The sequence below is a fragment of the Fusarium coffeatum genome (assembly GCF_003316985.1).
Source record: "Fusarium coffeatum strain FIESC_28 chromosome Unknown BRIP53273_contig_61, whole genome shotgun sequence".
NCBI lineage: Eukaryota > Fungi > Ascomycota > Sordariomycetes > Hypocreales > Nectriaceae > Fusarium > Fusarium coffeatum.
Window position 1 is genome coordinate 409,316 of NW_022157857.1, and position 22,140 is coordinate 431,455.

Sequence of the window (22,140 nt, forward strand, 5' to 3'; positions counted from 1 at the left end):
TTGCTAAGCGAACAATGCAGATTCTGTAGAGTATCAATAGATAGAAGGAGGAGAATATGGCGTTCCAGAACGTTGTTGCAGGGTGGTTGATATGTATATCAAGCAGGTCTTCTCTCATCATTGACCAAACTCATCATCACTTTACAACCTGCATTAAGACACCAAAGGTTACTCACTGCCTTTCCTTGATCTCAGTCTGCTATCGCATATCATCACACATCTCACCACAATGCGAACCTCTTTCGCCCTCCTGGCCCTTGCCGCCACAGCCTTTGCTGTCCCCCAAGCCGTAACAGAAGACATCAGCCCCAAAGAGGGCCCTCCAAAAGGATGCACATCATCATACAGCGGCAAATTTGAAGTCACAATCTTCAAACCTGGTAACGAAAAGCGCGGTCTCAGCGAGGTAAGTCGACGCAATTCCACTAATCAGATTACATCAACTAACAGACCATAGAAGCGCTCATGCAATGGTGAAGGCGTCCTCGTCCTCACCCTGGATGACGGTGTCCTCAAAGACGCTCAAGATCGCACAGGTTATATTTCCGACAGCTACCAATTCCAGTTCGACAAGCCCGCTCAATCAGGCGCAATCTACACCTCTGGCTTCTCAGTCTGCTCAAACGGCACCCTCGCTCTGGGTGGCTCGGCAATCTTCTGGCAATGCCAATCCGGTGACTTCTACAACCTGTACGACCGCAACTGGGCAGAGCAATGCGAGCCTGTCGAGTTCGGCGTCATGCCTTGCGGTAAGGGAAGTGACTCCAAGACAGCGCCTAAGAAGAGAATCGTGGGAAGCAGTGTTGTCGCTACTACTGTCGTGACTGTTGTCTCGGATGGTACGACGAAGGAGGTTCCTACAACGATTGCTGTGCCGATGTGTCAGATTGGTGATGGACAGGTTCAAGTTCGCACGACGCCTTGTGATGATATGGAATTGCCTATCATTACTGCTCCTCCTGTCAGCCAGGTCTCGGATGGTAAGCTTGCGGTTCCTACTACTGCGCCACCTGCTCCTCCTACCGTTCCGCCTCAGAACCAGCCTAGTAAGGGCGATAAGCCTAGTGAAGGTGACAAGCCTGCTGGTGATGAAGCTGGTAGTGACGACGGCGGTAAGGGCAGTGATGGTGACTCCAGCGGCGGCTCCAGCGATGATGGCGAGTCGTCTGGTTCAAGCGATGACTCTAAGCCCGGCGCTTCACCCGCAGACAACGACGCCCCGGCCAACACCGGCGCAGCATGCGAAGGCGACGCTGCTTCCAACGACCCTGCCTGCTCAGGTCAAGGAAGTGCCAATCACACCGGCAAGTCCACGCCCACAGAAACCGAGGAGATTCTGGCCACGGACTCTGGCTCTCCCTCAGACACCGACACCGAAGAAACCAGCACATCTCGCAGCGGTAGCACCCGCGCCGTCAAGCCCTTCCGACCTCAGAGCACTGACTCCGACGACGACGCGGAAGAGACTGACGCAAGCTCGGCCTCAGATGGCGATTCATCTGCTGATGCTGCACAGTCGGATGCTTTCAGGATTGCTGCTAGCCTTGGTATGGTGTTTGTCTCTGGCATGCTGGGAAGTCTCTTGATTTTGTAAATGGCATGATGGATATGGCTTATGACATTGCTGCATGGATTGGTGTTTGGGCTGCGTTGATTATAGTAACTCTTGTTTATTCTTATCAGTTTCTTTTACCAATAAAATACAAACGCTAATCAATGGTTTTTTCCATCTTTTTACAGTAACACTACCACTTGAAGACTAACGTGCCGTTTTCATCATATCAAGTAGTCTAATAGGGCTGAGAGTGACCAATCTTTCCATTTCCTCCGGCAATGGCTTCTCGGGGTCGAAATTGATATTGACAGTCGTCCAGTGGGCAAAGTTGTCTTGAAAAAACCAGCGCCAGTCGACGTCGCCGTATAGGAGGCCGTTTAAATGTTCGTCAGCCCTGTCTACATACTTCTGGTCCTAGTCACTTGGGTTAGTACTTGCGATGCTATGATGGATTTGAGCTCACCTGCTGAAGAGCCTATTCCAGCATGACGTCCATCAGTTCGAAGTCTCGCGGTCTTTGTGGATTTTTGGGCAATCGATCGCTGAAAGACTCTTCGCGCTTAAGAGCAACATCATCAGGATGACTCGGGCCTTCGGGTTTGCGTGGCACTCCCGCCTGTTCCGCACACCAATCGTAGTACGTCCCCTTGAAATCCTGTAACAGACGCTGAGCAGCTGGTTGAAGGAACTGTCTGATGTTGTTTTTCTTGAGTGACATATCTGCCCGCTGCCATGTCAAATGATTCAGTGGCCAAAGTCGATGAAGATGCGGGAGGTAGGAAAGGTCGGCGACCAGGCCGAAACATTTAAGGTGGAATAGATCTGCATTGGTTAGTTGGTAACGGTGAAAGGATGAGGCATGACTGAATGACCTACTTGGTTTGTGTATGTCACTGCCAAACATTGGCGGGCGGATGCTGACGCAGTATTGAATGCCCCAATGGTCTTTATCTTTCTTTGTGCAAGCTGGGTATATGCAAGGCAGATCTTCATACCCATACCTCGGAGGTCTGTTCTGCAGGAAGCACATGTGCGGCCAGTGTGTTCCGTGTGTTCCGTCCACAGTTCGCTTCAAGGTTCTATTGAAGGCCTTTCTGAACTCGAGGACGTCGATGTTCTGTGTCATGATGAGTGATGGTGAGGCGGTGGTGAGGCGATGGAAACGTTATACTGTCTAGTATGTTGTTTTGTGTACGAAGGGGCCTCAGGGTATCAAAAGAAGTAGTCTAAAAGGATAGGCCTAAGAGATGACATAATTTGGTCACTTTATGGTATCTGAGGAAAGGGCAAAGATACCTGCCTATTTGTCACTGCCTGCCAGCCGTCACCAACTGGCAGCTGCGAACCGCCACCTGCGCGCACCTCTTCGCGCTGAGCCCCTCTTTCTCCTTCTCTTCTTCTCCCTCTCTCTTTTCTCGACTTTCCTTCCTCAAGGAAAATCTCTTCCTTCTCATCCCTGCCAACCAATTTCGCGATCTTCCTTTTGCTTCGACAATGCCTGATAGCCCGAAGTCACTGTTACCTTTGTAACAGTGACCCTTCCTTTTGGCAGTCGTATGTTGACAGGCTGGCGAGATCATGGAAAGCTATGATACTCTTGCGATGCAAGCCAAAGTACACGCTCAAGCATAGCGGCAGCGTTTAGGAGTGCGTGTCACAATACTACAATTGTTTTCAACTGCTAACCTTTGTAGATAAAATACCATACCATCTTTATTTCTTTTTTCTTTCCTTCATGACTTCAACTGTAAGTACATGTCACGATATTATGATTATTTTCAGAAGCTAACTTGTGGTTCATAGCTTCCCATCTATGCGGTACGTATCGATCGACTCAAATACTTGACCTCTCCGTCAAACGGAAGAATCATCCCCGAAGGCCTAAGGGACGAAATGAATTTAGTTATTTTATGCTATATTAGACTAGCATTTAGGCTGCTTTATTCTGATATCCTAAGCCTTAGAGGACAATTCTTCTGTTACCCACCCGCGTCACCCACTGCCACATATCTTTCATCCGAAACTGCATATCAATACCTGTTTACTAACTTCAAACCAGGTGGGGTTCTCCCTGCGTCGAATGAGACTGCCTCGAAACATAAGGCCAGAAGAACAAGCGTCCGAAATGTGATTGTGGGAAGTACAACCACCTCTCGTGTGACTGCCGAAATGGTCGTGAGCTGATTCTACTCCCTTCTGGGCCCGACGACTAATCATTTTAGCCGGCATGATGACCATCGTGGAGGAGAGTGGTCCTTCCCGGATCAGCGACCAACTCAGTACTAGAGCCAACCCTGGACAGCATAGGCATCGAGTTAGCCTTCTTGGTAACTTTGGATGGGGTTTTGGTGAAAGTGTAACTCCAACGCCTTCCCCAACAACCCCTTCCGGGGTTGCCAGGAAAATGAAGAACAAGAAGGGCAAGAAGGAGAACAGGAACAAAAACGGGAAGAGGCGCCGAGAAGAAGGACAGAGGGCGCTAAGAACAAAAAGAAGAAGAACAGGGGCGGCGCGGCTGGGCTTGGTATCTACCCAAGGCACTACTGGTATCAAGCATCAAGTTCTAGTGAACCATCTGTATTAATGGAGCCATCTACTCATGCCAGCAGCAGATTCACATCCGTTAGGTATCGGGGAATAAGGGGAAGATCATCGTCTAAGGCTTAGGGCGCTAAATAAAAACAAGGTTTCCTAAAAGCTACTCTAAGATATCATAAGGTTCCCACATCATTTCGTCTCTTAGGCTCTTAGCGGCCGGTTCTTCCTATGGGTGAGACGTGCGAAGCATTGCAGACCTTCATGTACACAATCACGAATAAAGAGCAAAGTATTTGAAGTAAAAGTCATCATTGTCATTTATATGCCACCGCCTACAGCAGGGCCCTAAATCTCCATCCACCAATGTAAACCATCAAACTAAATCGGGTATAGACATGAGTATCGCCCAGCTGGCCGATCATAAACTTCTCCAAAACAAATGTGACATAAAATGAACTCCCAGAAAACGCCAATGCCTAAATATTAAAATATCATAACACTTTTTAGTGCTGCTTGAGCTCGGCGGCGGACACAGCCGCGTCGACAGCTTCTTGAAGATCGAGGTGGAAGTATGGTCGGTTGAGACCACCGACAGCGACGAGGCGGGTGCTGGTGGGGTCTCTTGGTAGCTTCTCGGATGATGCGCTGTTGATGGAGTCCTCCACGGCTTCGATGTCCTGGCGCATGGGTGTGTTTTTGGCCTTCTCGTCGATAGCGGCGGCAGTAGCGGCGCTATCATCACCACCGAGGTCGGCAATGGAGAAGATGGCCTTCCAGTGACCGGCGGAGTCATTTCCGGCGCGGGGAGTACGGAAGCCAAAGCCAGCAGCAGCCAGAGCACGCTTCGTCCATCGGTTCTCAATGTTGGCAAAGTGCCAGTCGACGACCTCGGGGGCAGCGAACTTGTCGAGTTGGTTGCGGACATCAATCAGGGCCTGGATAGATGTAACATCGACGTTGTTGACACTGGAAAAGTCGAGGATAATAGCCTTGAGAATGGGTCGCTCATCGTTCTCGACTTGCTTGATGTGACGGGGTTCGCGGTCGTTCCAAGGTCGGTCTCCAAGCTTGCCCAGGAGGGCAGGGTTGGTTCGTCGGCATTCGGCAAAGATGGTCTCGGTAAGCTGGTTGAGGTAGTGAGAAGCGTTGGGGTAGTTGAAGCCTTCAGCGAATCGGTAGATGAAGACACCGGGGTAAGGAGTGCGAACGACGACCTTGGGGTTGGCACCGTTGCCGTGGTCAAGAGGAAGGAAGCCAGCGCGAAGAGAACTTTCACCCTCATCAATTGAGCCGGGACTAGCAGTACCGTCGCTAACGTTGGCCTTCATGGTTCGGACGCGGACGACGCCGAGGAAGCGACCGCGAGCCTTGAAGAGACGGAACACAACAACAGCAGCGGACATGGCGATTGTGGTGTAGATACCGTTCTCGATAGAGCTGAATATGGTGACGAGGACGCCGGCGAAGAAGATGATGACCTCAATGGGAGAGACGCGCCAGAATTGGTAGACGACCTTGGGAGGAGTAATGACATCTCCGACGGCATGGATGATGACACCAGCAAGACCAGCATTGGGAATGTAAAAGAAGACGGAAGTCAAGGCGTAAAGAGCAAGCAGGACGACAACGGCAGTAATGACACCGGCGAAGGGAGTGCGAACACCAGCCTTGGACTTGATAGCGGTACGAGAGAATGATCCAGTGGCGGGGTAGGCACCCAGGAAGGGACCGAGAAGGTTGCTAACACCGATGGCGACGAGCTCCTGAGAAGGATCGATAACGTAGTTGTTAACACGGCCGAAGGACTTGGAAATAGAGATATGCTCAATCAGGACGACGATGACAGCAGCGGGCAACTCGGAGGCGAAGGCGCTGATGATGGAACCGTTGATCTCGGGGACAGCAGCATGAGTGAAGCCACTGGGAACGTCGCCGACAATGCTGATGCGGGGGTTGTCGCGATGCTTGATGTTAATTCCAGCACTGATACCAACGTAGAGCAGGATGACAAAGGCGGTTCGGAGGGTGGAGATGAAGAAGTACAGTTTGGCGCGATGAGGCTGCTTCTTGGCCATAGTGCCACAGAAAATGCGGATGGAGTAGAGCATGACCAGAGTTGAGAGACCAATGGCGGCGTCGAGCTTGGTACCACCCAGGTTCTTGAGGGTGTCAATGATCACCATGTAGGTGGGCTGACGTGTGTTGACACCCTTGATGCCCATGAGCTTGGGGACTTGGCCAGCGAGAATGTTGACAGCGGAACCGGTCATGAAAGCGCAGATTGAAGGCAGAGGGATGAACTCGACGAGCCAGCCAAGTCGAGCGAGACCGAGGAAGGTGACGATACCACCGACGACAACAGCCAGGGCAGAAGCGACCACATGACCAGGAACATCAGGGATTGCATCTGCAGCGTGCAGAACAATGTTACCCGTGACTTGAGACATGACAGCGACGGGACCAATGGTGATATCCTTGGATGTAGCAAAGAACCAGTAGATCAAGACACCCATAAATGATGAGTACAGACCGTATTCGACGGGAAGCTGGGCCAGCTGGGCATATGCCATGGATTGGGGAACCACAACAGCACCAACAGTGATACCTGCGGGGAGTTGTGTGTCAGCAGATACCCCATGTAACGGCACGGGGAGTTACTTACCAGCAACCATGTCACCAAGAAACCAAATCCAATTGTATTTGCCAACCCATGATAGAAAAGGGAACAGGTTGTAAAAGTATTCGCCAACTTGATGAACAGAAGGAGTGATTTCTCTGAGAAACTCTCCAACGGTAGGCTCCTCCTCGATGTATAGGTCGGCATTCGTAATTGAAGGCGCTCTCTCTTCAGGTTCTGTGTGATCGGCGCCGATGAACTTTTCCAAGGCCGTCTTGGCCGAGTTCTTGGGTTGTTGCGACATGTTTGTGGTGTATGTGACTGTGTGGGAGGAAAAAAGGACAACGCTCGAAATAAAAATTGAAGACGAAGACAGAGATAAAATAAGAATGGATGAAGAGGAGAAGGGGAGTTGGGAAGACTGTATGCAAGAACGGGGAGATCAAAAAGGATGATCAACGTGGGTATTTGAGTCGTAGAGAGTGGTCGGCCACTGGAAACGGGGTATTTTGGCGGGCTTTGAAATGCGAAATGCAGGCGATAGCGGACCGTCGTTCGGACTGTCGCTCGGTGCGTCGGGGTATGCTGCAGCGCTAGCAGGACTTTCTCCTAGTTGGGGCAAGTAGTCGAGGGAGGTATGACGACTCAATGCTTGGTACGGAGTAAAGTTGAGGTAAAAACCGAGCAGATCGAATCGATCTTATGGGGAGTTCGTTGTCGACCCGGTTTTGTGGAAGGATTGAAGAACGGATGCGACGTAAAGTCCGGTTGAGTTCCCAGTCGAGTTGAGGGGATGATGGGACGAGGAAACAAGAGGCAGAAGGCGAGAGAGATGGGGTATAAATTAAGATTTCGTTCAAGGGCGACCCGAATGAGGATAAAGTCACGTCAATTGCTGAGTGAGCTGGACTGGACTGGCGACTGAATAACGGTGATCTACCTGGTTAAGCCGAGGTGGGTCATCCCAGTCTGCCATGCCATCCCATCCTAGGCCATGCCATTGATTGATTACTGTACCCTTCAGCCCTTGGGTGCGACAATCGCATCTTCTGACGGGGAGTTGTGCTATGGGTACACCCATCACAGCACGTTAATGACCAGGCGTACCAGGATCAACGCGCACCAATCTCTGGTCACCTCCAAAAGCAAAAAAGTGTGTGTTCTGTCCTGTACCAGATTCTGCATGGGCCAGTTCATGTGTCTCCTCGGGGCTGCTCGTATGTCTCGGTCATTGTCCTTTCTCACGCCCAGAGCTCTGCTTCCCGCGTCAAGCTGCCCTGGTCGAAAAAGCGTGGGGAGTTGGAGTTTTGGCGGCGGCAAAAGCTGCTGGCGCTGCAGCTACAGAAGCTGGTGTGCCTGCGCGGGCCCCATTAGAACCATTGCGTGCTGACCAGGATCTGAGCATGTCATTGTCGCTATCCCAAAACAGCTCCGCCAAAGGTCTCCACCAACATTCGTGTCGTCTCCGCAAGAATGAAGATTCTTTATTGCGGGGTATATAAGGGTCTGGAGTCTAGAGAATTGACTGAATATTGAGAGAGTCACTTCATGAACTTGGGCGACAAGAATACAACGTCTGGCTGTTGCGCAAAGGTTTGCAGATTATGGGATTCAAGGTTTGGAAAGAGTGAAAATCCCTGTTAGATCGACTCACGACGATATCGACTGCGATTGCGCCATCGATCTAAAGCCAATTGCAACCTTGGATTGCTCTGCGGGCTGATAGCGCCATACCCGTTGTGGCTTAGCGAAGGCAAAGCTTTGATGTGAAGGCGCGGAGCTTTGATGCTGGAGTGAGATCATCAATTGGCTTAGAAATGGTCAATGAACGCATATTACATGGTAGAAAGAGGAGATGAATCGAATGAACACGCTGTAATTCTTTTTTATTGTGTAGCGTTGCTGACAGATTGGTATTAAAAATGGGTGAGGGCACAGATCAAGATCCTTCAGTTGCTACAGGGGACTTCGGGGAGTTGAGAGTTTTTTTACTGCCGATGCCGCCCTGGAGCTTTTGTTCCATGCATGCTTCTTTTTTCTCGGGGAGATGAAATGGACTGGACATACGGAAATCCAGAGGTCGCAATACGAGTAAAGCTCAAATAAACACGGTATCCCTTTTCTGATGGCTACCACGATAACATCTAATTAATTGAAAGAACATGTTATCAAGGCAAAGTACTTCCCTGTTAAATCTCTGCAACAGACAATGAATTCATCATGATGGCCTCATCAAGACCCATCTACCAACTCCCCGTTCCTCCCACTTCGGCCCCACTTTCCCCTCAGAACATCCTGGACCACATGCGCTACCGTTTATCAACGTCTCCAGCCTCAAGGGACCTCAAACCCAATAAGAACACATTAGACTCAATCTCACGATGGACACATTAATGCTCATTTTCGTTTACAATTGCGTTTCCGGTGCACGTCCTATGGCCTGGCCGATGGTCCAGAATCCCACGCCGCTATACCTGAATAACTTGACTTCCCTGTTCATGCACTTAACTTTGAGTTGAGATTAGACTTACATACAGCCGATTCTCGGCAACATGGACCCCTTCAGGCATGCGAGTTGGCACATCTATCCATCTATTCGTCAATAGCTTCAGCTCCCCGTGAGACTACTGCCCACCCTTGTAGCTTCCCATGCATTCATACTGAGACAGTCGATAGTTTGTCAGGGCTGAACTCGCCAATTCTAGACTCAATTAAATCAGAACGCCAAATGTGACAGCTTTGGGGCTAATATGCCGATCTTCCGGGTCTGGTAAACTGTAGCTGAAAGATTGTGTTCACAATTCACGGCCACGCATGGTGCAATCGACGCCAATTTGACCCAACGATCCCTGATATTGGCCCCCCGTCAAAGTTTCAACATTACTCTAATTATACCGAGAAACAAAGGGGGATGATCCACCAATCTGAACCGAGGAATGACCGCGTTACTCGCCCCAAAGTGTACTCGGATAGCAGATCATCTCCCCGAGCTCTTAATTCCAACGACTTTTACGCGATAGAATCACAGGTATTGGTTAGGTGTTGTCTCAGCCCGACATCGCTCCTCTTCATCCCGCGGATAACCAGGTTACTACCCTGACAGTCTCCTCTTTACAAGGCTACATAACCCCATTATACCTGATGCTAATATCATATCCCAGCCGCGGACCCTCGGACGAGCACCGACGGTCCAGACTGGGCAGATGTCTTGATCCAGAAGTTAATATGCAGCCAAGACAACGTTATCAATCCCGCTCGGGAGAGTGAATATCCAGAAAGCCATCCGGCTTGGCCCCCACGTCAGAAAACGCCTCAAAGCGCCTTCACCGGGAACCCATGCTTGGTATCATGAAGTGTTGGTCTCTGTTAGAAAAGGACTATGACCTAGTTCATCTAGACCAGGGAGACACCGCTAACCTGACACTTTCGTTATTGGTTTTCAGTGGTGCCATTTGCCATTGTGTTTGCGAATGTGCGACAATTTCATCACGAGTTTGCACTTTGAAGTCGATCCATGGTACAAAGCGATGATTTCCGAATCTCATCGCCAAGTTATGGCTAAAAGACGCCACCAGGCCCCTTCCCTCCCTCTTCGTCTTAAGGGCGAAATCTAAGCTATCCTTGTTGTCGGGTTGCATGGGTCTGTGTAGTATCGGGGAGTATGCATAACCCTCTCGGTCTAGACATGTCACCATCCGATCCCAGGATTTCTGACCAAAGGTCGGTTTCCCACTACTCTCATTTGATTCCAGCCTGGTCTCCTGCCAAGCATCCCACGTTGACACTCCCATATCCCGCTCGCCACCCTTCCCCGAGCCATGTTCACTCTGTGCCAACGTATGCACGCGAGCACTATCGATTATTCTGCCGGCTGGGCATCACACCTGTCTCGGTAATGCGGCATGCTTTCCCTTGGCATTTCCTGCATGTTTCTTGGGAAGTAGCCGATGTAGAGTCAGCACTTACTTTTCCCAAATCAACGTCGCCTTAGAGCTTTAAACAGGCTCACATGTGAAGGACTGGCACAGAAGCCACGTTCTCCTTTACTACCAGTACGTAACCAAGACTTCCTCATATTTGTAGTGAGTTGAGTGGGATTTATCATGATGTTACTGCCCTAATTTTGCATAGCATGAGTGCGTCTCAGGAGATACCACTTATCTCGCGAAATGAGTATTTTCATGAGAGCTACTAGAGTTCAGCATCCTGGGGATGACTAATTCTTGGCAATAATTCAGTGACTTCAGTTGATCCTGATGAGTGAAAATCCCCTAGCCAAAAGGCTGGTAGTCTGCATTAATGACAAGATGTCTGGTAGATTTACCAATATCATTGTGCTTACTGGATCGCCGATTATGGGTTTCGGTTCTCCAAAGCCAGTGGTAGTGGGCGCTTCTTCAAGCCAATCTTCCTGATCCTTGCCCCTTATTCTAGTCATTGCGTTATCAGGTGTGGTTCATCAGGAGTCTGGACTGGTTCATGTTGCGAGGTCACATCGCCAACATTACTGTCTCTATCAACATCACTCTCGATAAGGACTGGGTATTAACAGAGTCACCAGACGAAGGACGAACTCTCTTGATAACAGAATCAGATTTCCCTTGCTTCCTGGGTCCCTAAAGATTTAAGAACACAGAACTTTCAGTCATTTTCTGATTGAGGCTTTCATCCCGAACCCATAGCATTCACCATCCCAGCTTCTGCTGGAAGCTCAAAGTGATTCTTGTGGGACATTAAGATCTTGCTTAGCTCTGATATGTCGTCTCAAGTCGCGTTTCTCTACAAAAGCCTATTCATACTCCGGCAAGCCATATGTGAAAGCTTTTTTGCATTTATGGATACTCTCGATGTGTTGTTGCAAGTGTTCATTTTCCTTGATAGATTTGTCTTGCACGCGGGAAAGTCGCATTTGAAGGGTCAAGATTTCAATTTTTGAAGAAATTGTCAATTCCAACCTTGTCGTGGTCAAAATTCACCATTAATTTGTTTAAATCTAACCTACAGTCTTCGGTATAGACTCACTCGCTACCCTCATAATTATTTAATAGACTCATGAATTTTCCAGCCTGCACTTTCCTCCACTAAACGCTGCCTTCTCCCAGAACACCTCATGCAGTATGCTTCTTAGCATCAACCTCAATCTCAAACCTCATACTCGGCAAAGCCAATCTCGGAACCCCAGTGGCGACAGACCCCGGTCGATTATCAGGAATTCGTTTCTTCATGGCCTCCGTCACAAGTGGCAACGTGACATCAATATCAAGATGATAGTGTCGAACATAGTAAACGTCCTCCCATCCGCGCAGCCCCGCTGCCTTGAGCATGAGCTCAACATTTTGCACAGCCTGTTCAACTTCATCTTTCACCTCGGATGGCATTTCGCCCTTATCGTTGAAGCCACCTTGGCCGGAGATTTTAACGAAGCCATTGCCGAGGTCGACGGCTTGAGAGTAGTGGTTTGCATTGGTGAGGAATTGGAGGAACTCAGAGGGGGGGGTTACGTATGTGAAGGCCATGATGCTTAGGTGTAGTGTTGTGGTGTGTGTCGCTTGTTTGAAGTCGTGATAGAGTTAAGATGCTTACTCTTACACTCAAGAAGACGGGAAGATACCTATTTATACATCAGATTCTAATCCAAGACAGTTTCAATCATTGCGACGTGTCCAACACAGTAAGCCTGAGCTGAATAAGCCCAGATGCCAAAAAGAGGTTCATTCAGCGTTCAACACCATCTTGGCCATTTAGGTGAGGGGGCGCCAAGCCTCTTCAGCCGCCAACATCTGAGTGACAGAAGAATTGTCCCCTAAAGCTTAGACGCGCCAAAATAAATCAGACTAAACGCTTTGTCTACATCACGATAAAGTGGCTAAGTAATTTCGTCGTTTAGACTCTTGATTGCCAGCTTTTCTGGCAACCTCATGCACCAAAGCTGATTCCAAACGCCAAGGCTGACTGACCTCGGATTTGAGCTACGCATATTGGACGACGATCGTATCACATCTCCGAGCTCGGATGCGGCTGGATTATAGATTTCCATATTTCTACCTATAAATATGTTTTGGCGATGGCTCTGTGCGCGGCTAGATGGTTTTCGAGCTAGTGTTTTCAGAATGATTCCATTCAGGTATCCACCGAGATCTTGAAGGACGGGAAACGACATTCACATTATGCTTATCTATCGTCTGGGGGGAGAGACCGAGAAATATTTGATACGTTCGGAATCCACTTGGTTGATTTGAACCACGATCTACATTAATTCAGATGTATATGTAGTGTGCTTCTACCCTCGGGGATGGACGGATCTCTTGAGTTGAAAAGCAATTTTGTGCAAGGTTGAAATGATATTGACTGCTAGTTTATATGCCTCAGTGGAGATGTGATTCCTAGACCGGCTAACTGAACTATCCGTTTCACTTTCGTGCTTATTGAAACGGTTGCACACCTTCCGAGACGAGTGTATCTTCCGATTGATATTTAGATGATCGCGCCGGTTCAGGTGGTTCTTTCCAGCTTCCATTATCCATCTGATGCCTTCATTGTCTCAAAATTCCTTTCACTTTCTCAACAGCCGGTAGAACCTTTGCCAAAGATATCATCCATAAACATTCCCTGGGCGTAAGGGAAGAGATGGGCAGCTCTGATGACCTTGGAGTCAGGATAAAGATGCAGAGGGTTGGAGAAATCGTCTAAAGACTACTAGGCAAAAGAGATTGTCCTCTAAGACATAGGACGCTGAGGCAAAGTCGCCTAAATAGTAGTCTAAACTACCTGACATGGCTTCAAGGAGTTATGTCGCCTCTTATATTCTTGGCGGTCAGCTGAGTGTCTTTGGCTTCTTCTTCTCACCAATATGACAGCAACCTTACTAGCATCAGGTCCAGAATCTATGGTCTCACAAGTGACGTCTTTTCCTTTGCAGGTTGCCTTATGGATCTCCTCCTGAGATGTAGACCAGTATTGCATTCGAATCCTGTTGAGACTTACAGCAAGTTAATTTCGCTTACTTCAAGATCTTCGAGCTTATTCTTCTGGTCATCACACAGGACCGTGAGGCGCCTCAGTATACTTGTTCTCCATGAGAAACATGATTTCATCAACGTGCTGTTTCGTCATGGTATACCTTTGGAAACTAATCTCGAAATTTAAATAGATGCTATCACATGAGGGCAGAAACTGACTTTATTCATAGCATGGCTCATGACACACCAGAGATTAGATTGTAAAAGTAGGGAAAATGTATGCTGAGATTCATGGAACAAAAGAACGCTTTATTATCCTATCAATCGCTTTATTGCGCAATATTGGCCTCCACCTCAATCTCAACAATCATACCAGGAATACCCAACTCAGTAACACCAACACACGTCCACGTAGGCTGATGATCAGGCATCCACTTACGGAAAGCCTCAACCATCAAGTCAAAAGAGCCAGAGAGCGAGATGTGGTAGCTCCTGACAGAGTGAACATCAGCCCAGCCTCTTGCGCCAGCGTCCTTGAGGTTCTTCTCGACGTTCTTGAAAGCAAGGTCAATTTGGCCTTTGAGATCTTCCTTGTCGATGTTGCCTTGGTCGTCCCAGCCGCCTTGGCCGGAGCACTTGATGGTGTTGCCGATGCGGACGGCTTGGGAGTAGGAGTATTCTTTGTTGTTGGTCTTGCCGACGCCTTCGTAGTTGTAGTATGTGAGGTGAGACATTGTGATGGTTTGGACTAGAGATTTGTTTAGATGAGTGTTGTTAGGATGGAGGAAGAGAGGTCTTACGGAAGAGATAAGATGTTTTGACGAACTGGTGGACTTTGTTGGTAGTATGGATACTCATAAGAGGCAACCTCGCCTCTTATGTACTGCACGTACTGCACAGCATGACACACACAATAACCCTTTAGAATCTTGGCGCATCCAACAATCATGAAGCTCTGGCTATCATGAACCCAAAGATGAGCCCAGTGTCATCATGTTTGGACTACGGCACCGAGTGGTCAGCCAACATTCCTAATCCAGCAAGCTGAAAAGACGGTACCTGATACTCATAACCTTCCCCGCAAAACATTTGCCCAGAAACATTCCCCAATCAAGCATGAGATAAGGCCAAAGCGTGGCTTTGATAGAAACTATGGGTTGGTAGCGGTCCAAAAAGTTGCCCAAACAAGAATGGTCGCGATATCCCCCGCAATCGTGGGGTTCAAAGTTCCCCTCATGCCCTGGCCGAGAAACTTGCCAATCTTGAACATTTCGTCTACTTACACCGTTTATGGTAACTCATAGCGGTCTCATGATAGAAGCTTACAATTTTGGTAATTGATTGGAGTTTAATTGTTTGCTTCATTTTGATGCGCCGAGGAAACCCGGCTTCTGGAGTGTCGCACTCATATAAAGATGATGCCCCCAACTCGTCAGACTGCTTACACTCCAATTCTCTAACCTTCTGCCCTTCACATAATCTTTACAATGGCTTCAACTACACAAATCTCATTGCCCAATGGCAAGAAGTATGACCAACCCACTGGTCTTTTCATCAACAACGAGTTTGTCGCAGCTACAGGCGATGAGTTTGTCGTAACAAACCCTCAGTAAGCACCCCACCCCCCGCAGAGCTCACTGCAGAACAAACACTCATAAAACATCAGCACCGAAGAAGAAGTCATCAAGCTCAAGGGCGCTTCAAAAGAAGACGTCGACAAGGCTGTTCAAGCTGCGCGCAAGGCTTTTGAGGGCGAGTGGTCCGAGATCGCAGCCGTCGAGCGAGGCGCGTTCCTTTACAAACTCGCTGAGCTTATTGATCGTGACCGTGAGCTCATCGCCGCCATCGACGCCTTCGACAACGGCAAGGTAAGCAACTTTACTCGACTTCAATTGACTGCCTTACTAACTATGTCTCTAGCCCTTCAGCGCTTGTCTCGCTGGCGATCTCGACGAGTCCTACAATGTCTTCCGCTACTACGCCGGCGCCGCCGACAAGATCAGCGGCAAGACCATCGAAACCTCCCCCGCCAAGCTCGCATACGTCCTCCAAGAACCTCTCGGAGTCTGCGGCCAGATCATCCCCTGGAACTTCCCCTTCATGATGCTCGCCTGGAAGGTCGCGCCCGCTCTGGCCTGCGGTAACACGGTCATCCTCAAGCCCGCCGAGCAGACTCCTCTGTCTGCGCTATACTTTGGCAACCTTATCAAGGAGGCTGGCCTTCCTGCTGGTGTCGTTAATGTTCTGCCTGGTCTTGGTCCTTCCACTGGAAAGGCTATTGCTGGACATATGGACATTGACAAGGTTGCGTTTACTGGCAGTACTAACACTGGTCGGGCTATTATGAAGGATGCTGCGAATAACTTGAAGAACATCACGCTTGAGTGTGGTGGTAAGAGTCCCTCTATTGTCTTCGCCGATGCAGAGCTTGAGCAGGCTGTTAAGTGGTGCCACTTTGGTATCATGGATAACAAGGGAGAGGTGAGATCCATCATCCATATTCCCTGTATTCAGTCACTAATCTTGTCAATAGGTCTGCACATCTACCTCAAGAATTTACGTCCACGAGGATATCTACGACAAGTTCCTCGAGAAGTTCGTCGAAGTCACAAAAGAGAACGACAAGCTCGGCTCTCCCTTCGACGAGTCAACCGTCCAAGGCCCCCAGGTCTCCAAGACGCAACACGAGCGCGTCCTCTCCTACATCGAAGAGGGCCGCAAGTCCGGTGCTAAGCTTCTCTACGGAGGTAGCAAGTACGGCGACAAGGGATACTTCCTCCAGCCCACTGTCTTCGCCGACGTAAGTGCCCAAACCCCAATTGCACAGCAAGCATACTAACCCGAACAGACCACCGAAGACATGAAGATCATGAAGGAAGAGATCTTCGGTCCTGTCGTTTCCATCGCCAAGTTCTCCACTGACGAGGAGGCCATCCGCAAGGCCAACGACACCTCGTATGGTCTTGCCGCCGCTCTCTTCACAGAAAAGGTGTCTCGAGCACACAAGGTCGCTCGCAAGCTTCAGGCCGGTATGGTCTGGATTAACTCCTCTGGAGACTCCCACTTTGGCATTCCCTTCGGAGGATACAAGTCATCGGGTATTGGTCGTGAGCTGGGACAGTACGCTCTAGATGCGTACACGCAGTCCAAGGCCATCCACGTCAACTTGGGTTTTGAGCTATAGATGTATTTTGAAGATATGATACCAATGAGTTAAACATGATGGCCAGTCTCGGCTTTATACAACACTTGCCGAGTCTCATAAATCCTTTGCCGACGCTCGGGTTCTGTTTCCCGTATCGTCGGGACCGGCTGCCCCGTGACCTTGTTTCTGGTCCCACATCCCCAGATAACGGACTTGTTTCTGTCAACGCTATCATTCCATCTCCGCTTAATTTACAAGATGGTGTAACTTGATTCGCTGTGGCCCTTGTAAGTGGGTTGGATTACATAGAAAAGGGCGTCAGATACCAAGAGATACCGACATCGTAGATAGGTATAAAGGATAAGATACTCGTATCTTGTTGAGCGATAAGACATCTGCCCAGTATATCAAATAATACTTGCTTTATTTTATTTCTTTTTTCTTTCAGATTATCATCACATTCTACTAGTAAGATCGTCAACATGACTGCAACAACCTCAGTCAGCCCAGACGCCATCAGGGCCATGTTCGCGTCTGCCTTATCGAGCATGTACCGTCGCGAAGTCCCTCAGTACGGCACCCTCCTTAAGCTCGTATCAGACATCAACCACAAAAACAACCAGCAAATAGAACCTCGCATTGAGGTAGAGAGACACGGTGCCATCAGGCTCGGAACACCTGAAGAACTATCCATGATGCGACGTCTGTTCTCAGTCATGGGAATGCACCCCGTCGGCTACTATGATCTCACCGTTGCCAGTCTTCCGGTGCATGCTACCTGCTTTCGCCCTTTGACGCAAGAAGCACTCGCTTATAATCCCTTCCGGGTGTTTACTTCCTTGTTGAGATTGGAACTTATTGAGGATGAGGATCTTCGATTAAAAGCTGCTGAGATTCTGAGCAAGCGTCAGATCTTCACATCTCGATGCATCGAGTTAATCGAGCTCTTTGAATCACAAGAATCTTTCTCAGAAAGCACAGCAGAAGAATTCATAAAAGAAGCTTTAGAGACATTCCGCTGGCACAAGACCTCAACAGTCGACTTAAAAACCTACAAAGCCCTCCGAAAAGCACATCCCCTCATCGCAGATGTTGTCTGCTTCAAGGGCCCTCACATCAACCATCTTACACCTCGTGTGCTAGATATCGAAACCGCCCAGATTCGTATGCTGCGATATGGACTGCAAGCAAAAGACGCCATTGAAGGACCACCACCACGAGCATGTCCGATTTTACTCCGCCAGACGAGTTTCTTAGCTATTGATGAAGCCATTGCCTTTTCAGAAGGCGAAGAAACTGGAGGAAGCCATAAAGCAAGATTTGGAGAGATTGAACAGCGTGGAATGGCTTTGACACCTAAAGGACGACAGTTATATGACGATCTCATCAATGAGTGGAGAGGAAGCGCGGGAAATGAGTCAAAAGAGAAGCATCTAGCCAGGATCTTTGAAAGATTTCCCGATGATATGGAGACTCTTCGAAAAGAGAAGCTGGCATACTTTACATACAAGCCCATCTCCAGCGTTGAAGGAAACGATATTGAAGCTCTTGTCAGCTCTGGAGCTGTAAAGGTCGAACCTATCACGTATGAAGATTTTCTACCTGTTAGTGCGGCTGGCATTTTCCATTCGAACCTGGGAGACGATGGTGGCATGAGTCACGGTGTGGGTGCTGATCAGGATTCTTTTGAGAAGAGCCTTGGATGTCTTGTTAAGAAGGAGTTTGAGTTATATGCTGGGATGCAGGAGGCTTCGATTAGAGAGTGCCTAGCCTAATGTTGGTCTAAATTGACATAAAGTGGATAGACTACTTCATCTCTTAGGGTTTTAGCGACTGAAATTCAGGTAATGTCAGGAAGAGATTAGGTTTCTTGGCCATATGGCTGTTACTGAAGAGTTGGTCTTTTCAGAGACGGTGTAGAGCAGCGAGAGTGCAACTGCACAAGTCAGTACTAGACCAGGAATCAAGACTTCACTTAATATTATCATCTATGTATCATCTCTCAGTACGTCTTGATAACCCAAGTAAGAAAGGTCTCGATGGTAGTCTCGTATTTGTCTCAAAATACCTATTGGGCATTTCTCTTACGCCCGTGTGCTGACAGCTGCAAATCCCATAGCATGACGAAACGCAAGCCTCAAGTCATACAGCTACCATGGCAATATCCCTCAAATACAGAAGAATGGCATGGCCGAACGATCCAACCCAAACAAGATCATCAAACTTTCAAAAAGTCCCACAGAGCACCTTGTTCCTTGATCTCAACCAGCGTCTTCCCATCCTCCCCAACAGCCATACTCCACAACTCATAATTGTGCTTGGTCAAAAGCTCATAACCACCCTGGGGACTCGGTCGCAGCGTAAAGAACTCATAAGACTGATGCTTGCTTGCCTGAGCATGGAATTTCTTCCGATCGTTATGCCCAATGATAGTCCCAGACACACAGTTGCGGAAACCCAGCCATCTATCCTTTTCAATACATTCCCAGTGATAACCACCCTTGGGATTCAGACCCTCGGTAAGTTCGAGATTACCGCCGACGAGGGTGATGTATTTGTTGGTGTCGCGGAGACGGATGATAAAGTCAGCGCCGGGGTAGGGGACTGACTCGATGTGATCTGAGAGTGTTTCGGTCAGGGTTGAATGGGTTGGGGTGGCTGCTCCGTCCATGGTTGATGCGATGGATAGCACGTTGTCTATCAGCTCGAACTCTTTGGCCATTTTGTTTGTGTTGATGTTGTATGTATGAATGTCGGTGTTGAAGTGAGATGGAGTGAATACCTCCACTTTACACGTCATCCGCCAGCTGCGGGAGGCCGACCAGTAAGAGACTTTCACAAGCGCTGTGGCGACTATTTAAGCGATAGGAGATTCACTGCCAAAATCACTTCGAGAATTAACAAGCTGATAATGTGGTACATCTTGCAAAAGGACAAGCAGATTGTCTTGTTTGTAATGCACTGAAGATGTGGGGAGTTCACTGTTTGGGAATGTGTAGGGTAGTCGAGAGTCAAGTACAGATCAGACAGCATCAACACCCAACCCTCAAACTACAATGACAGCCAGTTTGCTGTATGGTATAAGCGCCTGTAATGGATGGACATGTTGAATCTGCTGTTGCAGCTCTACTCATAAATCCAATCAGATTGTGCCGTCCAGTTGTGTTTCATCACCGAAGGAGGTTTGCCAAGAGCTTGCCTGTTGCATGCTCCTAAGCTTCGGACGAACAAACACCAAGCGCTTACCCTCACGATAACTGATTCAAATTACAGCCCAACTGTCACCGAGAGTCACTGCAACCAAACAACCCAGATTGAGCATCGTAACAAACGGTTCAAGGGCGTGCAAAAGACAACATCACCCATCACAACCAATCACCCCAGCCACAACAGCTTCGAAACACATACCCTAGACGATTTTAGGTCACAAGGCCTATCCTCAACGCAACAATCAGTCATTTACATTCGCTACAGCCCCAATCACCTAGGCAGAACATCATTCGGGGTAGAAACAGTGCCCAGCCAAGCCAAGCCCAGGCCTAACTCGTGTGACTGCCAAATTACAAACAACGCAACCTAACCCAACCTCGAACAAAGCCTCCCTCATGCTCAATCTCACCCTCCTCCCCTTGCGCGTATGTACAGGCGGGCTTCACAAACGGCCCGCTCTGAGTCAAATAAAGTTGAACAGTTAAATTGAGTTTAGACAGAACACCGTTGATGGCACTTCCCGCAACATCCGAACCAGCGCCACAGCCCGTTCTAGACCGTGGGTTTGCGTGTCCTCGTGCCCTGAGCCACAACAGCTCTTGGCTCCGCGCGGTCTAGACCGTTGTGTCGTGGTGATCATGGGTATTTCCGAGCAGTTTCCTACAAGGGACAGTAACACGCCAATGAGGTCTGGCATGGAAGTTTCCGTGTGGTCTGCTCATTGTCATTGGGTGGCCAAGGCAAAAACGGAGAAGGCCTCACGGGAAATAGGTATAGCACGTTGGCGTTATGGCGATAGTCTCTCGAATTAGCCAGGAACAGCCGGGATTCGGCAGGGCCTTAATTTGAGTAACGTTGTATCATGTCTCAAGCTATTGACAACGATCTTTTTCCGGAGGCGTATTGGGCCGGCGACAGGAGTCTGGTTGATCCTGCACAAGAGTCCAGGCAGGTATCGTGGTTTGAAAGGGAATGAAGTCGTACGGAAGCCTGTGCTCAGGTACGCGGAAAATGAAACTCAGGTGCGCCAAGCATATTCTACGTACCGGCATTACCGGGGGCTGCCATGATCTGAGGGAAGTCACTGATGGAATAACTGATCAAGTGTCTGAGGGACATTCATCACGCGAGGATAAGCCCGCTTACTCAAAGAGAGAGATATCGTGTCTTGAGGCATGTCCTTGTCTCAGAATGCACCCGAATCAAAAGGAATCAGGTGCATAGTGCTCAGTTACAATGCATCAAGCAGCAACCCAAACAAGACACGGACGTTGGACAGAAACAGAACAGATCCAATTTGGCCGAGCTTTGACCATTGGACCCTTGAAAGAGGAAGCTTTTTAGTGCTCTGTAATACAGTACATGTTCTTCTTTACTAGCTATGAATAGACAGCTTACATTCCAGGTCTGACAAAGCTCTTCAAAAGGACCCCTTACGAACTAAATTAGTGGGAAGGAGGCTGAAAAGGAGGATGAAAGGACCCTTAATTTACAAGTAAACAAAAAGCTTACTCGCTCCATAAATGTTCTTCTCCCTTCAGGCCAGCTTCAGCCCTGAGATCACCGGACCCTGTTTCGCGCAAGATGTTATGTCCAAATTGAGATCCGAGCGCATAAACTCGGTATGTTCTGGAAGGTTTCTACGTCTCACGATGGAAGCCCCGAGTGGTTTGAGTTGAGTCTTATCTAGTGATTAATTTCCCTCATACTGCAATGCAACATCTGTTTCGTGCTCGTGCTCGGTAATTAATTGTCGTAAGCAGCAAAGATTAGACGTAGACGGTATGTAACACGAAAGCGAAGCACCTCATCCATCGTATGCAAAACACACGTCTGCTCGTCTCATCTAGATGTCCAAGCGGGTCGATCAAAGTGTCCACCCCCTCTCCCCTAAAAATTAAAAAATAAGGGACCCTGCCAAGAGGAGGACGGTCTAGAACTCCGCCTCTGCGGCTTTGGTTCCTCACCAGGGCGGAAATGAAAGGGAAGGGAAAAGATCAGTAAGCATTAGACTCAGCACAGTAAGAACATAACGGGATTGGGATTGCCAAGCAAAAGAGTGGTGGTCGTCTGACAAAGAAAATAGAAGAATTAATAAAAGGTCCAAGCCGTCGTT

At 48.7% G+C, this 22,140-nt stretch overlaps 8 protein-coding genes across 8 annotated transcripts; 3 read left to right on the plus strand and 5 right to left on the minus strand.

Annotated features, from left to right (window-relative positions):
* Positions 1-229: 229 nt before the first annotated feature.
* FIESC28_02905 (uncharacterized protein) lies at positions 230-1,594 on the plus strand (the record flags this gene model as incomplete). Its single annotated transcript, XM_031157054.1, has 2 exons — positions 230-406; positions 458-1,594. The coding sequence occupies 2 exons, from the start codon at positions 230-232 to the stop codon at positions 1,592-1,594; spliced, it is 1,314 nt and encodes a 437-aa protein (XP_031019006.1).
* Positions 1,595-2,030: 436 nt separating this feature from the next.
* On the minus strand, positions 2,031-2,681 carry FIESC28_02906 (uncharacterized protein; the record flags this gene model as incomplete). Its single annotated transcript, XM_031157055.1, has 2 exons — positions 2,031-2,377; positions 2,432-2,681. 2 exons carry the CDS (start codon positions 2,679-2,681, stop codon positions 2,031-2,033), a joined length of 597 nt encoding a protein of 198 aa, XP_031019007.1.
* Positions 2,682-4,596: 1,915 nt separating this feature from the next.
* FIESC28_02907 (uncharacterized protein) lies at positions 4,597-7,014 on the minus strand (the record flags this gene model as incomplete). Its single annotated transcript, XM_031157056.1, has 2 exons — positions 4,597-6,698; positions 6,756-7,014. 2 exons carry the CDS (start codon positions 7,012-7,014, stop codon positions 4,597-4,599), a joined length of 2,361 nt encoding a protein of 786 aa, XP_031019008.1.
* Positions 7,015-11,818: 4,804 nt separating this feature from the next.
* Positions 11,819-12,226, minus strand: FIESC28_02908 (uncharacterized protein; the record flags this gene model as incomplete). Its single annotated transcript, XM_031157057.1, has 1 exon — positions 11,819-12,226. The coding sequence occupies one exon, from the start codon at positions 12,224-12,226 to the stop codon at positions 11,819-11,821; it is 408 nt and encodes a 135-aa protein (XP_031019009.1).
* A 1,772-nt stretch (positions 12,227-13,998) lies between these two features.
* Positions 13,999-14,403, minus strand: FIESC28_02909 (uncharacterized protein; the record flags this gene model as incomplete). The annotated part of the gene is made up of 1 exon (XM_031157058.1): positions 13,999-14,403. One exon carries the CDS (start codon positions 14,401-14,403, stop codon positions 13,999-14,001), a length of 405 nt encoding a protein of 134 aa, XP_031019010.1.
* Positions 14,404-15,156: 753 nt separating this feature from the next.
* FIESC28_02910 (uncharacterized protein) lies at positions 15,157-16,853 on the plus strand (the record flags this gene model as incomplete). Its single annotated transcript, XM_031157059.1, has 5 exons — positions 15,157-15,278; positions 15,336-15,537; positions 15,590-16,150; positions 16,203-16,469; positions 16,518-16,853. 5 exons carry the CDS (start codon positions 15,157-15,159, stop codon positions 16,851-16,853), a joined length of 1,488 nt encoding a protein of 495 aa, XP_031019011.1.
* A 443-nt stretch (positions 16,854-17,296) lies between these two features.
* FIESC28_02911 (uncharacterized protein) lies at positions 17,297-18,589 on the plus strand (the record flags this gene model as incomplete). Its single annotated transcript, XM_031157060.1, has 1 exon — positions 17,297-18,589. The coding sequence occupies one exon, from the start codon at positions 17,297-17,299 to the stop codon at positions 18,587-18,589; it is 1,293 nt and encodes a 430-aa protein (XP_031019012.1).
* A 443-nt stretch (positions 18,590-19,032) lies between these two features.
* On the minus strand, positions 19,033-19,536 carry FIESC28_02912 (uncharacterized protein; the record flags this gene model as incomplete). The annotated part of the gene is made up of 1 exon (XM_031157061.1): positions 19,033-19,536. The coding sequence occupies one exon, from the start codon at positions 19,534-19,536 to the stop codon at positions 19,033-19,035; it is 504 nt and encodes a 167-aa protein (XP_031019013.1).
* Positions 19,537-22,140: the final 2,604 nt, after the last annotated feature.